General features: G+C 44.4%; 1 protein-coding gene across 1 annotated transcript in view; it reads right to left on the bottom strand.

Annotated features, from left to right (window-relative positions):
* The window catches only part of TENM4 (teneurin transmembrane protein 4), a 441,581-nt gene that overhangs the window by 209,011 nt on the left and 217,333 nt on the right, over positions 1–15,237 (bottom strand). Inside the window, exon 6 of the mRNA XM_052662001.1 lies at positions 3,508–3,678. Coding sequence (XP_052517961.1) covers positions 3,508–3,678 — 171 coding nt within the window. The remainder of the gene's footprint in view (positions 1–3,507; positions 3,679–15,237) is intronic.

The following is a 15,237-nucleotide window of genomic DNA, read 5'->3' as shown; positions in this document are numbered from 1 at the left end:
TTAGGGACCCCCAACAGCATGATTAGGCTTCACAAGGCAGATTCTACTGGTAACAGTCCTTTTCTTTACAAAGACATATAGATTCAGGCTTCCCAGAGCAATGCTCTGGAAATAGACAATCGTGTCTAAAAGAATTTTCTCAACAAACTGCTGAAATGATTGGCTAGCTCAGTCAAAAATAAGGGAGAGTTGGAAGAACTAAGATCCCATGCACTTCCCAAATTCACTCTTTATTTTCTTGAACTGAGATTTATCCATATAGGGTCTGAATTCCTAATCAACCAACATTCTCCCCCTCCCTCTACCTTTTTTGGTTCTTTTCAATGCAATAACTCGCACAAAGAATTCTTTAGTTTCCTTAGCAACTGTTTGAAATTTATTTGGTTATCAAAATAAGCTGAGAGCCCAGCTGAGCCTGTATGTAGCAATTTGCATGGTTCAAACTGATGGGCAATTTTGATTTCATTGCAGAAAGAAGAAAATGCTAACCTAGCCCACCAATTAAACCATCAGAAATGCTTGTTTAGTCAATGCTTTTCCCCCTTTCTCCATTAATGCATAACATAAGTTCTTGTGGTTTTACTTCGGAAAGCTGCTGTATTTGGTTTCCACCCCATGACAGCTCTGAGATGGTTACAGCCACTTTGAAAATACAGCATATATTGCAGCTTGATGTTATTCTCAGAGACATGATGAGCCTTTAAAATACTGGGTTCATCATATACTTCATCTGTATAATTAAAAAATACACATCTTTTAAAAATATTCAAGAATGCCCCAAACTCTGTAGAATCTTTGAGGACAGAATATTAATTAGTCTGGAATTCTGAGATTTCTAATGACAGACATGGACTGGCTTGGGATTTAAATGAATAAGGAGAAAAGGAACTCACATTTATTGAATACTTCCTCATAACCAGTCTTTGGAAAGATAGGTATGAGGCATCCTTGTTCCACAGATGAGGAAACTAAGGCCAAAGGAAATGGAGTGGCAGAGCCAATACATGGCTGGACCAGGACGCAAACCCTGGACTGTCGGGCTCCATGGCCCATCTGTCCTCTTTCTACCACACTGCTTCCCCTAATCACTGTGCAATGGGACTCTAATCTTCATTTTGGAATCAGCTCTCTTCTCTGATACCCTCAAAGGACAGGAAATGTGTGCTCACATCAAGCTTTCCCCCTTGAGATATGTCTAAGGAACGAGATTTTTAACGTCACAGTTAAAAAAAGAAATTAAGAATGCTGTGACAGTCTCACATAAACTCTGGGAAGCTTTGTCCTCTGTTTCTCCAGATGGATGTATTTTTTTTTATCACAGTAATTGCTTTTGATGCTGACCACTTTACAGCATCACACTGCATTTTGGGGGTTTGTAAACAGGATTTCCAATTGCATTAGTAATGACAGATAATCCCTTTAAGCAAAAATATTCCAATGAGAGTAAACCAATAAACTGGGGCAATTTTATCTCTTATCTGCACCTCCTGCTCCTTAGGAAAAACAAAGCAAAATCTGAGCAATCCACAAACTAATTTCATTAGAGTGGGAGATTTTAGATAGACTCAGGTCCTGTTTAAAGAAAGTTTGATAGAGATCATACAGAAAATTCACATTTTTCTAAATTAGATCTTTGAGGGTTACCCATATCTTAAATCTGCAGTTGTTGATACTAAAGACAGTTTTCATTTACGTATTCACTTATGGCATCTGACACTATAAGCTGACATGGGAATCACAAGGCAACAGGCAGGACCATGGACAGGGCCAACCTAACAACTTGTAAAGAAGAATCTGGTTAACCATGTGATGATTCTATTACTAGTTTTGCATGTAGAGCTTGTGAATTAGAATGGACCTTAGAGATAATATAGATCAATCACCTCCTTTTAATGAAGATGAATATGAAGCCGAGAAAGGTTTTCAAGGGATTTGCTTAAGGGCATCACAAGTGGCAGCAGCTGAACTTGAACTCAGGGTTGTAGACTCCTAACCCAGAGTTCTTCCCATGACCCCATCCATCCATGCTCCCTCCATATCCTATTAAGGTGCAAAGCAAGTGTACGTTATTCAATGCCTTAAGTCTTAAAATCTTTATAAAGGAGAAGGCTGGCTTTGCCTATCAACATAGCAGGCAGAGATTCTGATTGGGCTCTGCAGAAATGCCCTCAGTTTCCTTAAAAATGGTCATTGGTCAAGAGTTGATTTTGGACTTTGAGACCATTCAGAGGTTATGAATAACTGCTGTGACTAGCCATATGCTACTCTGTTAAGCAAACTGATCACTAGAAGACAAACTCTTTAAAGGACAGGGAAGCTCAGAAGCCACGACCCAAAGCTAACTGAGATAAGAGGAAATGCAGTGAAGACTGGGGGCAGCTGTAACCACTTTGCTGACTGGGGTAATACCAGAAAAAAAAAAGTGGGTCACATGAGAAGGGATGGTCACACTCCCCAGAATGACAACCAGCCTGGCCCACGAGCTCAGACCTCCTTGCTGGTACCAGTTCTTGTGGGTCTGCCACTCCTGGTTGATAGTGACAGAATTTATCAATATGTTGATGGCATGTTAGAAAGACCCCTAAGAAATTTAAAAAATGGGTCTATGGACGTCCCATTCAAGAATGCCAAACCCCAAATGTCACCACCACTTCCATCATTAATACAGAAACATCTGCATCTCATTGTACAGTGGGGTCCTTATTCACATCTCCTTCACGGTCTTATAACCATGAGGTGAGTCAGGTAGGGCAACTTATGGAGACAGCAAGAGCCCCACGGCCCACAGACCTGGGCCGTGTCCCAAATTCCAGTATTTACTGGCAGTGTGACTCTGGCCAAGTCACTTAATCTATGTGGTCCTTAGTTTTTGCATCTAAAATGGCTGTAAACAATTATATTTACTTCACAGAATCTCTGTGAGAATTAAACGTGAAATGCTCTTCACAAAAAGGTTTGAACAAACATACTGTACAAACACTAACAATTACTGCAACTGTAGATGAGGAAACGAGCTCAGGAAAATTAAGTGACTTGCTCAAGGCAACACAGTAGGAAAATGCTAGAACAGTGGGACTGGTGTTTCCCTTAAACCATAAGGTCCAAGGATATTTCGTGTACATCACACCCTCTACCCACCTTGCCACACACCCCACTCTCCAAGAGACGCCCATTCATGCCACGAGCCTGCCCCAGAAGCTGTATCATGATCCCACACCATCAAAGACAGCCGCCCAGCAGTGTGAAAGCCCACGATGCTTCCCTCGAGGTATGGGATGAGATGCCGCTGAGCACCATGAGCCCTGCCCAAGCCCCGCAACGAGCTCACAGTGACAAGGAACTGCGATGAAGACATGGGTGGCCCGGCAGCGGCGTGGAGTGCGGGGGGATGGAGGAAGCACCAGGGCATGGAGCTGTGAGTCAGGCACATGGCACGCAGGATGGCGGTCTCTTCGGCTCAAAGGCAGACACAGAGGACTCACGACACGAACAACACAGCAACCCTACCTTCTGTGGCTCCTTTGCCTTTCCTGTCAGGGATCTCTAACCCAGTGCCCCCTGAGGGATACAGGGAGACGTCCGTTGGCACAGGCCAACTGCTGGCTGTGTCCTCCGTGATCTCATACATCTGCCCCTCCATCGGCTGCAGGTGCCAGTTTAGGCCAAACAGGTGCATGGCTGTGGTGAGCAATGAGAAAAGTCATCTTTTTCTGCTGGAGGTGGAAATGGGACTCCCAAGCCATAGGGGAGGGCAGGTGGGGGTGGGGAACATGGGAACTCAGTTCAGTTCAACACAGAGGCCCTGGAGAGAGCTCTGGGTGCTATGGAGGGGGACTGGGCCACAGGGATGACCCAGGCATGGACCCTGCCCTCAAGGGCTCACAGTCTAGGGGCGCAGGGAGAGGGGCAGGATGGGGGAACTTTTAGGAGGTCTAGGCCTTTTGCTTCAAAAGATTAAAAATAATCTACAGGGGAAAACGGCAACTTGTATCACCAAGGCTTAACTTCCTTAATACAAAAATAATGCTTACAAATAATAAGCAAAGTCCAACCACCCAGTAGGAGAATAGGCATAGGAGATGCACAGACAGTTGACAGAATAAGAAATGCACCTGGCTCTCAGCTGTATGAAAAGATTCTACACATTACTCAAGGTAGAAGAAATGGAAGTTAAACTTTGAAATATTGTTTTTCACATATGGTTTGGCAAAGATTTTTAGAAGGCTGAAAATATACAGTATTGGAAGAGAACAGAAAATAAGCACTCTCATACTCAGCTGGTTTGGTGTGAGCATAAGCTGGTACAAACCTTACAGAGAGGGCAGTTCGACAAAAGCTATAAAATAAAATATCCATACCCTTTACCCTGGAACTCAGAGATTCCAATTCTCCCCCAGATATGCTCACATGCACACAAAATGAGGTTTGTCAGGGCATCCGGTCCTGTCACTCCATGGGAAATAGACGGGGAAACAGTGGAAACAGTGTCAGACTTAATTTTTTTTAGGCTCCAAAATCACTGCAGATGGTGACTGCAGCCATGAAATTAAAAGATGCTTCCTCCTTGGAAGAAAAGTTATGACCAACCTAGATAGCATATTCAAAAGCAGAGACATTACTTTGCTGACTAAGGTCCGTCTAGTCAAGGCTATGGTTTTTCCTGTGGTCATGTATGGATGTGAGAGTTGGACTGTGAAGAAGGCTGAGCGCCGAAGAATTGATGCTTTTGAAGTGTGGTGTTGGAGAAGGCTCTTGAGAGTCCCTTGGACTGCAAGGAGATCCAACCAGTCCATTCTGAAGATCAGCCCTGGGATTTCTTTGGAAGGAATGATGCTAAAGCTGAAACTCCAGTACTTTGACCACCTCATGCGAAGAGTTGACTCACTGGAAAAGACTCTGATGCTGGGAAGGATTGGGGGCAGGAGGAGAAGTGGATGACAGAGGATGAGATGGCTGGATGGCATCACTGGCTCGATGGACATGAGTCTGAGTGAACTCCGGGAGTTGGTGATGGACAGGGAGGCCTGGTGTTCTGTGATTCATGGGGTCGCAAAGAGTTGGACATGACTGAGCGACTGAACTGAACTGAACAAGGTTATTCACTACAGCATTGTTTGTAATAGCAAAACATTGGAAAGTGAAAGTTGCTCAGTCATGTCCAACTCCTTGCAACCCCCATTGACGATACAGTCCATGGAATTCTCCAGGCTAGAACACTGGAGTGGGTAGCTGTTCCCTTCTCCAGGGGATCTTCCCGACCCAGGGATCAAACCCAGGTCTCCTGCATTACAGGCGGATTCTTTACCAGCTGAGCCACCAGGGAAGCTGAAAACATTGGAAACCAGTCCACAAATAAGGAGCCAGATAAGTTATATTTATCCAATATACTGTGTGTGTGCTTAGTTGTGTCCGACTCTTTGCGACCCCATGGACTTTAGCCCGCCAGGCTGCCCTGTCCATGGGATTTCCCAGGCAAGAATACTGGAGTGGTTGCCATTTCCTCCTCCAGGGGATCTTATTCCCCGCCCCGCCCCTGCCCCCAGGGATCAAACCTGCATCTCCTGTGTCTGCTGCAGGGCAGGAGGATTCTTTACCTGCTCAGCTACTGGGGAAGCCCATACAATATACTGTGCAACCATAAAAAAGAATGAGAAAACCTTTTTATACAATTTTTGGGAAGGAAAAAGGTAACATGCAGAACAATAATACACCTCCAGTATTCCTGCCTGGAGAATCTCATGGACAGAGGAGCCTGGCAGGCTACAGGCCATCGGGATGCACAGAGCTGGACACAACTGAAGCGATTTCGCACACGCTCAGGAAAAAAATACAAATGGAGGGACATCCCTGGTGGTACGTGGATGTGACTCTACCTACCAACGCAGGAGACACAGGTTTGATCCTGGTCTGGGAAGATTCCACATGCCTTGGAGCAACTAAGCCTGTACGCCACAGATACTGCAGCCCGAAAGCCTTTGATATTCCACCTTTGGGTTAAGAAAACGATTCTGTGTATAGAGTCTGAAAGGATATGAAAGACACTGGTAACAGTGGGCACACCCTCTAAAGGAAGTGATGCTAACGGCCTGGGGAAGGGGACTGATTTACATTTTACATTTCATCACATATCTGTTGTACATTTTGATTGTCCGAATTTTTGTGATTTGGGGGAATTCTGTGATTTTGATTCACGTGCATGCATTTCTGTTTTAAAAATATCTTTGCAATGTAGCAACTGCTAAATAGTCTTCTGGAGCAAACTAGAAGAGATCAGTAGACACTAAAGAAAGGATACTGTGCCTTGAGATATACAATGCTCTAGGCAGCATGTCAGAGAAGGCAATGGCAACCCACTCCAGTACTCTTGCCTAGAAAATCCCATGGATGGAGGAGCCTGGTAGGCTGCAGTCCATGGGGTCGCGAAGAGTCGGACACGACTGAGCGGCTTCACTTTCACTTTCCACTTTCCACTTTCATGCATTGGAGAAGGAAATGGCAACCCACTCCAGTGTTCTTGCCTGGAGAATCCCAGGGATGGGGAAGCCTGGTGGGCTGCCGTCTATGGGGTCGCACAGAGTCGGATATGACTGAAGCGACTTAGCAGCAGCAGCAGCAGCAGGCAGCATGTTTCTAAAAAGGTTTGTGAGCTAGTACAAAGTGAAGGCACTCAGTCGTGTCCGACTCTTTGCGACCCCATAGACTGCAGCCTACCATAGACTGTAGCCTACAGGCTTCTCCATCTATGCAATTTTCCAGGCCAGAATATTGGAGTAGGTTGCCGTTTCCTTCTCCAGAAATGTCTGCTTAAATCCCATTTAGGATCTAAAACTGGAGCCTTATCAACGGTCCATACTTACCCCTTCTGGGAGGCCTTCTCTGATCCCCTACATACAGAGCTAAGTACTACTCCAGTCCCTGACTCCACAGCATCTTGTGCACAGTGTCACTCCTTTGCTCAGTTGATGAGCATTTTCTAAAAGTCAGGACCCGTGGCTGACACTGAGAGCCAGAACCAAATCAGATACTCCCTGTTTGCAAGAGTTCAGAGGTAGAGGAGACGGACAAGCAACAAAGAACATTCAGAAGGACTGGAAGGCCCAGAGGCGGCGGTGGCTGACCCAGTAAGAGGGCCAGAGGAAGACAGCAAAGAACCAATTGACAAGAAATATGAAGGCTCACTGTAATTGTTTTTACAGAGGACCAACGGCTTGCTAGGCAGTGTCCTGGGTAATTTGCATACATTACCTCTAATTCTCACCCAACTCTACCAGACCTAATTTACAGATGTGCATACTTAATTAACTCAGAAGGTTAATTAAAATTATGATAATTATGAAACTATGCTTTCTTGAGTCTTTTCCATGTGCCAGGCATTGTGCTAAAAGCAGTAAATAGATTATTTCCTTTAAGTCTCACAACAGTCCTAGAAGGTGATAATCCCATTTTTGCTGATGAAAAGACACTAAGACACAAAGACTTCAATTTACATGGGAGGTTAAATGGCTAACAAGTGGCAGAGTCTGGCCTAGAATCCCAAACTCTGAATCCTGAAGTCACAAACCATCTCCCTCTCCAGCTAGAAAAGACAGGCTCTCCCCACTCTGCCATTCTGCCTCTCACTAGCTTCTTTATCCAACAAGGTGGGTGGGCATTATAAAGACACCCCCCTTTACACAGCAAGCTGACTCTAAGCCTTTCGCATGTCTTTTTAAGGCAGCAACAGAGGATCCTGTGAAGTGGACAGAAAGTTGTGTTATTTAGCCCCAGTTTGTGGAATGGTCACTGATGGTGGTCTTGAGCGGCTGTGTCTTCAAGATGCAAAAGCCTGTAGAGAAGAGCAGAGCGCAGCACAGCCTTCCGACTCCTGGCACAAACAAAACCCACTGAGGGCGCACACGAGTTCGGCTTAACCAGGACTGTGTACACTGGAACCAGAGGTGCGATCTGACCCTCTGCTTTCTCTTTGGTTACTATGATGCAGGGGAAAGTGTGCTGGACTGACGGCAAGAAAACTGGCTTTGAATGCTAACTGCCACTTCCTAGCTACAGCATTCTCGTCTGAGAAGTGAGGATAAAGATATTTCAAAGAATTATTACATCATATGTGGTAATATAGGACTTCCTTGATGGCTCAGGTGGTAAAGTGTCTGCCTGCAATGCGGGAGACCTGGGTTCGATCCCTGGGTTGAGAAGATCCTCTGGAGAAGGAAATGACAACCCATTCCAGTACTCTTGCCTGGAAAATCCCATGGATGAAGGAGCCTGGTAGGCTACAGTCCATGTGGTTGCAAAGAGTCAGAAACGACTTCACTTTCACTTTCTTCTTTTTATGTGGTAATATGGGCTTCCAGGTGGCTCAGATGGTAAAGAATCTGCCTGCAAAGCAGGAGATCCGGGTTTGGTCCCTGGGTCGGGAAGATCTCCTAGAAAAGGAAATGGCAACCCACTCAAGTATTTTTGCCTGGAAAATCCCAAGGATGGAGGAGCCTGGCAGGCTACAGTCCATGGGGTCGAAAAGAATCAGACATGACTGAATGACTAACAATTTCACTTCGGGTGATAATATATGGCAAAGCATATTATAAACTCTACCCATGTGTGATTGCTGTATTTTATAACCATTATATCCATAGTGTTGATGATACTGATAAAACAGTAGCTTACATTTATGGAGCACTTTTTAGGTACCAAGCACTCAACGAAGTGCTTCAGACTGCTCCTTACTGTCCCTGTGTAGTTTCCAATAGTAATAAAATTCACCTGCCTGTTAGAAGTGACTATGCTGCTACTTCTGGGGCTGAATTAGCTCACATTTCTGCTTACCTTCTTACTGTTTCAATCTATTTATTGGCAACTCCAAAGGTAATGGAGAAATTGCCTGAACTGCGGACAACTCAGATATATGCAGTTAAATGAGCAGGGCTTCATTCCCTGTTAGAATCAATGATCTCATCTAAGTGTGCAAAAACAGCCGTCTTGTTAAAAGGTCAGGAGAATTAACTAATCCCACGATGAATAGACTCTCACAGCTTTGTTAAGAGAAACATTTTTATTGCCAAAGCTACCTCTTATTTTAATAAGATGCAAAAGCAAGTTCTTGCTTAAAAAAAAAAAAAAAAAAGTAGGCGGAGGGGGAAGAAAAGCCAGCGGAAAAAGTATTCCAGATGAAAATGCTAACAAGATCTGGTGTTCCAGGGCAGTTAATTAGGGCACAGCAGCCCACCACTGGACGGGGGAGGTTGTCGGCACCCCTGCTTCTCAGCCTGGCCCCTCATGCCCCACCCAGTGATCACAAATAGAGGCCCCCACAGCTGTGAGGCTGGCAGTTCTCTCAGTCAATCTGTAGAAGAAGTGCTCCTGGAAACCAGCAGGGGAAGCCAGGTCTGGATCCAGCTGTAACTGGACTCTCAGGAGACACAGCCCTCCAGGAATAATTCTGGAGGCTGGTGGTAGGCAAGTGAGTACGGGGCCACCAAAACTGGGCTGAGAAATGGCGGGCTGGAAGGTAAGATATAGACAGAGGGGCAGGATACAGAGTCAGAGGCCAAGTTCCACCAGTAATGTCATCTTAGCGCCAGAATGAAAGGGGCCTTTAACCTGCGGTCCGGTCTTAAGTATGTCATGCTAGGGGCCCCTCAGTTCTTCTACTGTACTGTTTGATGGGTGGTCAGTTTTACACCCAATGGAAAGACAGAAGGAAGGAAAATGGTTTGCTCTGTTCTCCTCTTGCCAAAGCACACAAAGCTTACTTGCTCAGAGACTGTCGAAAGGAAACACAAGTTCAAGCAACCATTTTTCTTTGTCCTTGATCATAATAACAACAGTAACTCAAAACCTGGTATAAACTGGAGTGCATACATGCATGTACGCTAAGTCACTTTCTGCAATCCTATGGACTGTAGTCCGCCAGGCTCCTCTGACCGTGGGGATTCTCCAGACAAGAATACTGGAGGAGTGGGTCGCCATTTCCTCCTCCAGGGGATCCTCCCGACCCAGGGATCAAGCCCAGGTCTCTTATGTCTCCTGCATTGGCAGGCAGGTCCTTCACACTAGCGCCACCTGGGAAACCCGTCTGGACTGCATGCTACATGCCAAACTCTTAATTTATAGTAATCAATGTAATCCTCATGGAAAGACGGGTTGAAAAACCACTGGCGCATAGGTATAATGGAACTGAGTCAGGAGACGGATGGGCCCCAGGCTGCTCAGCTTCTCTCCTGTGGACAGAAACTTCCTAATAGCAGAAACTCCGCAAAGGCAGGATGATGCAGGAGGCTGGGCCCTGCCAGGAGAAGAGATAAAAGACCACGTATTCCTCATTCTCAAAGTCAAGGAGACCGTCCCAACTACACATGCACAGAAGGGCTCCCTGAAGGTCAAAAGAGAGGGGGTGCTACCCCATAGTAAGTGATGTCAACTCCCCGTAAGTCTCTTTGCCAGAGTCCATCTTGGTTAAGGGATGAACACACACAGAGGGGAGGACCCTGAGACACACCAAATACAGACTCAGAGCTAGGCAAAGCAAAATGACAGGCCAAAGGAAACCAGGAAGAGATGCCCCATAAAAGCGACTCAAACCACCACCAGGACGTGACTCTCTCTCAGCATGTGTCTATCCGCACAGACTGTACTCTCTTTTCCCCCTAGTGAATACTTGTTTTACTACTTTTCATCTTTGCGGGAGTTCTTTTTCTGCAAAGCTGAAGGGCCAGGGCCTTGTCACCACGGGCACAGTGGCTAGGATTTGGTGCTCTCCCTGACGTGACCTCAATCTCTGGCCAGGAACCCAAGCCCTGCTTCAAGCCACGGTAGGCTGGGACCAGCAGAGATCAGAACTGAAAAGAAACTGAGCTATGGGGCTATAGTTTTGAGATACTTCAGAGTAAGTTACCTAACACCACAGAGCTGGTAAAAGTTTGAGGTGAAATTTCAAACTCAGGAGTCTGTGTTCCCCAGCCAAGATTCCTCTTTTATATAGTTTACTTTAAATAGAAGATTAAAACGGGTAATACAAAGTTACCAGCAAATAAAGGCTGCAATGAATCTGTGGGGGTCCCCATGGTGATGATATTTCTAACCCCACAGCAGCCCTCACTTAACAGCTGTGGACAGCAGTCAGAGCATGGTATCCAGAGGACTTGGAAGTAACCACCAAGTATCCTAAAAGGCTCAGAAGTACACACGGTCCTCTTCAGTCTGCTTTAAGACCAGGCCATTGCAACAGTATAGATTATAATCATCGTAATCCCCTTTTCTAGAGGAATTAATGGTAATCATCAATGTACATCACAGGATTATCTAAATTATACCCTGCAGTATTTATATAACTGTGTGTCCAAAACTCTCCCAAGTACATGGAAAGTGATCTAAATAAGGAACGTGATACTGGTGTTCCCTTTAAACTAGTTTGTAATTAAATAAAAAGGTGAAAAGATGTTAAAGAGTTCAGAGAAAGGCTGTGGAAAGGTAATGAGTTCACAGGATCACCCACGTTGAAATGTTAATGATTTCTAAAAGCCAGGAGCTAGGGTGGGAGAATTTTCTTATTCCCTCAGTTCTGGTCCCTCTGATCCCAGGGCTGACATTTTCCAGTCGCCTTTTCCTGCCCAGCAAGACATGAGAGAAGGCTGGGAAAGTGCAAGCTCCATCTTGACATTTTTAAGAAAAACGCTCAGTAGAGGCTCAGATATTGACAGTCCCCCCCCCCCCCACACCCCCAGCACCCAGCCAGCAGGAGGCGATTAACACAGTCATTTTGCAGGAGTCACCCCTGTAAGCACAGGAGAGGTTCTACTGTCACATGACGCTCCCGTCCCCAAACCGAAAGCACAGAGCCACTTGCCTTTGTGAATCAGCAGCTCCAGGTAGTGATGAGAGATGAAGCTCTAATCAAGAAACTGTTGGCTCCAGTGGCATTTTTTTTTTTTTTTTTTTTTTTTTTTTTGCTTCAAAAGGCAGCGGGACCAATACAGTACTGTAAAGTAAAATAAAGTAAAAAAAAAAAAGGCAGCGGGACCCAACCAAGGTGCATGGCTGCCTAGTTTTCTGCTTTATGTTAGTGCCCAGCTGCTTGTTGTTTGTTTTTTAATAGCACCATTTCCGTAAAATATAACTCACTGGAGTTCTCTTATTTATGGTCCTATAAGGTGGAAAGCACAAAGCAAAAGGGCAAAACAGTAACAGTCACAAACTGACAGTGTTTCATTCCCCAAGTTCTACTCCTGGTTTTGCACCAAAGCCACATTATTCAAAGGTTTCAAGCTCAGAAGGCATGTACACAGAGATGTATACAGCAGTGTGTTATTCAGAAAATCAGAAGCAACGCAGATGTCTTAAAACAGGAGAATGACTGAGCTAAATTATGATACAGGTACTGGATGGAATGTAAGCTAATCATTATGAAAAATAACTGATACTCCTAAAAGATGATGCTGTGAAAGTGCTGCACTCAATATGCAAGCAAATCTGAAAAACTCAGCAGTGGCCACAGGACTAGAAAAAGTCAGATTTCATTTCAATCCCAAAGAAAGGCAATGCCAAAGAATGCTCAAACTACCACAATATTGCACTCATCTCACACACTAGCAAAGTAATGCTAACAATTCTCCAAGCCAGGCTTCATGAACATGAACTGTGAGCTTCCAGATGTTCAAGCTGGATTTTGAAAAGGCAGAGGAACCAGAGATCAAATTGCCAACATCCGCTGGATCATCAAATAAGCAAGAGAGTTCCAGAAAAACATCTATTTTTGCTTTATTGACTATGCCAAAGCCTTTGACTGGATCACAACAAACTGGAAAATTCTTCAAGAGACAGGAATACCTGACCAGCTGACTTGCCTCCTGAGAAATCTGTATGCAGTTCAAGAAGCAACAGTTAGAACTGGACATGGAACAACAGACTGGTTCCAATAGGAAAAAGGAGTACGTCAAGGCTGTATATTGTCACCCTTCTTATTTAACTTATATGCAGAGTACATCATGAGAAATGCTGGGCTGGATGAAGTACAGGCTGGAATCAAGATTGCCAGGAGAAATATCAATAACCTCAGATACACAGATGATACCACCTTTATGACAGAAAGCAAAGAACTAAGAGCCTCTTGATGAAAGTGAAGGAGGAGAGTGAAGAAAGCTGGCTTAAAACTCACCTTTCAGAAAACTAAGATGATGGCATCTGATCCCATTACTTCATGGGAAATAGATGGGGAAACAGTGGAAACAGTGTCAGACTTTATTTTGCGGGGGCTCTAAAATCACTGCAGATGGTGACTGCAGCCATGAAATTAAGACGCTTACTCCTTGGAAGAAAAGTTTGACCAACCTAGATAGCATATTAAAAAGCAGAGACATTAGTTTACCAACAAAGAACCGTCTGGTCACAGCTATGGTTTTTCCAGTAGTCACGTACGGATGTGAGAGTTGGACTGTAAAGAAAGCTGAGTGCCGAAGAATTGATGCTTTTGAAATGTGGTGTTGGAGAAGACACTTGAGAGTCCCTTGGACTGCAAGGAGATCCAACCAGTCCATCCTAAAGGAAATCAGTCCTGAATATTCATTGGAAGGACTGATGCTGAAGCTGAAACTCCAATACTCTGGCCACTTGATGCAAAGAATATTCATTGGAAAAGATCCTGATACTGGGAAAGATCGAAGGCAGGAGGAGAAGGGGACAATAGAGGATGAGATAGTTGGATGACATCACCGATGCGTTTGAGTAGGTTCCGGGAGTTGGTGATGGACAGGGAAGCCTGGCGTGCTGCAGTCCATGGGACTGCAAAGAGTCAGACATGAGTGAAAGACTGAACTGAACTGACAATGAGGGCAAATGCTTATTATGTAATTTTAAGGGGGAAGAAAGGTAGGATACAGAATTGCATGTTTTTGCATGCAATGTATGTTTATATAAAAACATCTAGAAAGACATATGTAAAAATGACATCAGGCTTTGAATCACAGTGTAGGATGAGTGACGAATTTTCTGCACTGATTTCCAAACTCATTTCCATGCTGTTTACCTTAAAAAGGAAGTTCCACAACCCAGTCTCGGAAAAAGCAAGAGGTACAAAAACGATGATAGAGCAGAGCAGGAAAATTCTGGTTTCGAGTCTATGCCATAAGTCAGACATTTAGGCAAGGGGAATTCCATATGCTATTTCATTCAGTCCTTACACAAACCTTGAGAAAATGATCAGTATTCCCATTTCTGGTCACCATGCCATCATGGTCAACAAAAGAGTCTGAAATGCAGTACTTGGATGCAATCTCAAAAACGACAGAATGATCTCTGTTTGTCTCCAAGGCAAACCATTCAATATCACAGTTATCCAAGTCTATGCCCCAACCAGTAATGCTGAAGAAACTGAAGTTGAACGGTTCTATGAAGACCTACAAGACCTTTTAGAACTAACACTCAAAAAAGATGTCCTTTTCATTATAGGGGACTGGAATGCAAAAGTAGGAAGTCAAGAAACACCTGGAGTAACAGGCAAATTTGGCCTTGGAATGCGGAATGAAGCAGGGCAAAGACTAATAGAGTTTTGCCAAGAAAATGCACTGGTCATAGCAAACACCCTCTTCCAACAACACAAGAGAAGACTCTACACATGGACATCACCAGATGGTCAACACCAAAATCAGATTGATTATATTCTTTGCAGCCAAAGATGGAGAAGCTCTATACAGTCAACAAAAACAAGACCAGGAGCTGACTGTGGCTCTGATCAAGAACTCCTTATTGCCAAATTCAGACTCAAACTGAAGAAAGTAGGGAAAACTGCTAGACCATTCAGGTATGACCTAAATCAAATCCCTTATAAGTATACAGTGGAAGTGAGAAATAGATTTAAGGGTCTAGATCTGATAGATAGAGTCCCTGATGAACTATGCAATGAGGTTTGTGACATCGTACAGGAGACAGGGATCAAGACCATCCCCATGGAAAAGAAATGCAAAAAAGCAAAATGGCTGTCTGGGGAGGCCTTACAAATAGCTGTGAAAAGAAGAGAGGCGAAAAGCAAAGGAGAAAAGGAAAGATATAAGCATCTGAATGCAGAGTTCCAAAGAATAGCAAGAAGAGATAAGAAAGCCTTCTTCAGCCATCAATGCAAAGAAATAGAGGAAAACAACAGAATGGGAAAGACTAGAGATCTCTTCAAGAAAATTAGAGATACCAAGGGAACATTTCATGCAAAGATGGGCTCAATAAAGGACAGAAATGGTCTGGACCTAACAGAAG

Source organism: Budorcas taxicolor, chromosome 25 (genome assembly GCF_023091745.1).
Source record: "Budorcas taxicolor isolate Tak-1 chromosome 25, Takin1.1, whole genome shotgun sequence".
Taxonomy (NCBI): domain Eukaryota; kingdom Metazoa; phylum Chordata; class Mammalia; order Artiodactyla; family Bovidae; genus Budorcas; species Budorcas taxicolor.
The sequence above is the reverse complement of the archived record's forward strand: the minus strand, read 5'-3'. Positions and strand labels throughout refer to the sequence as shown.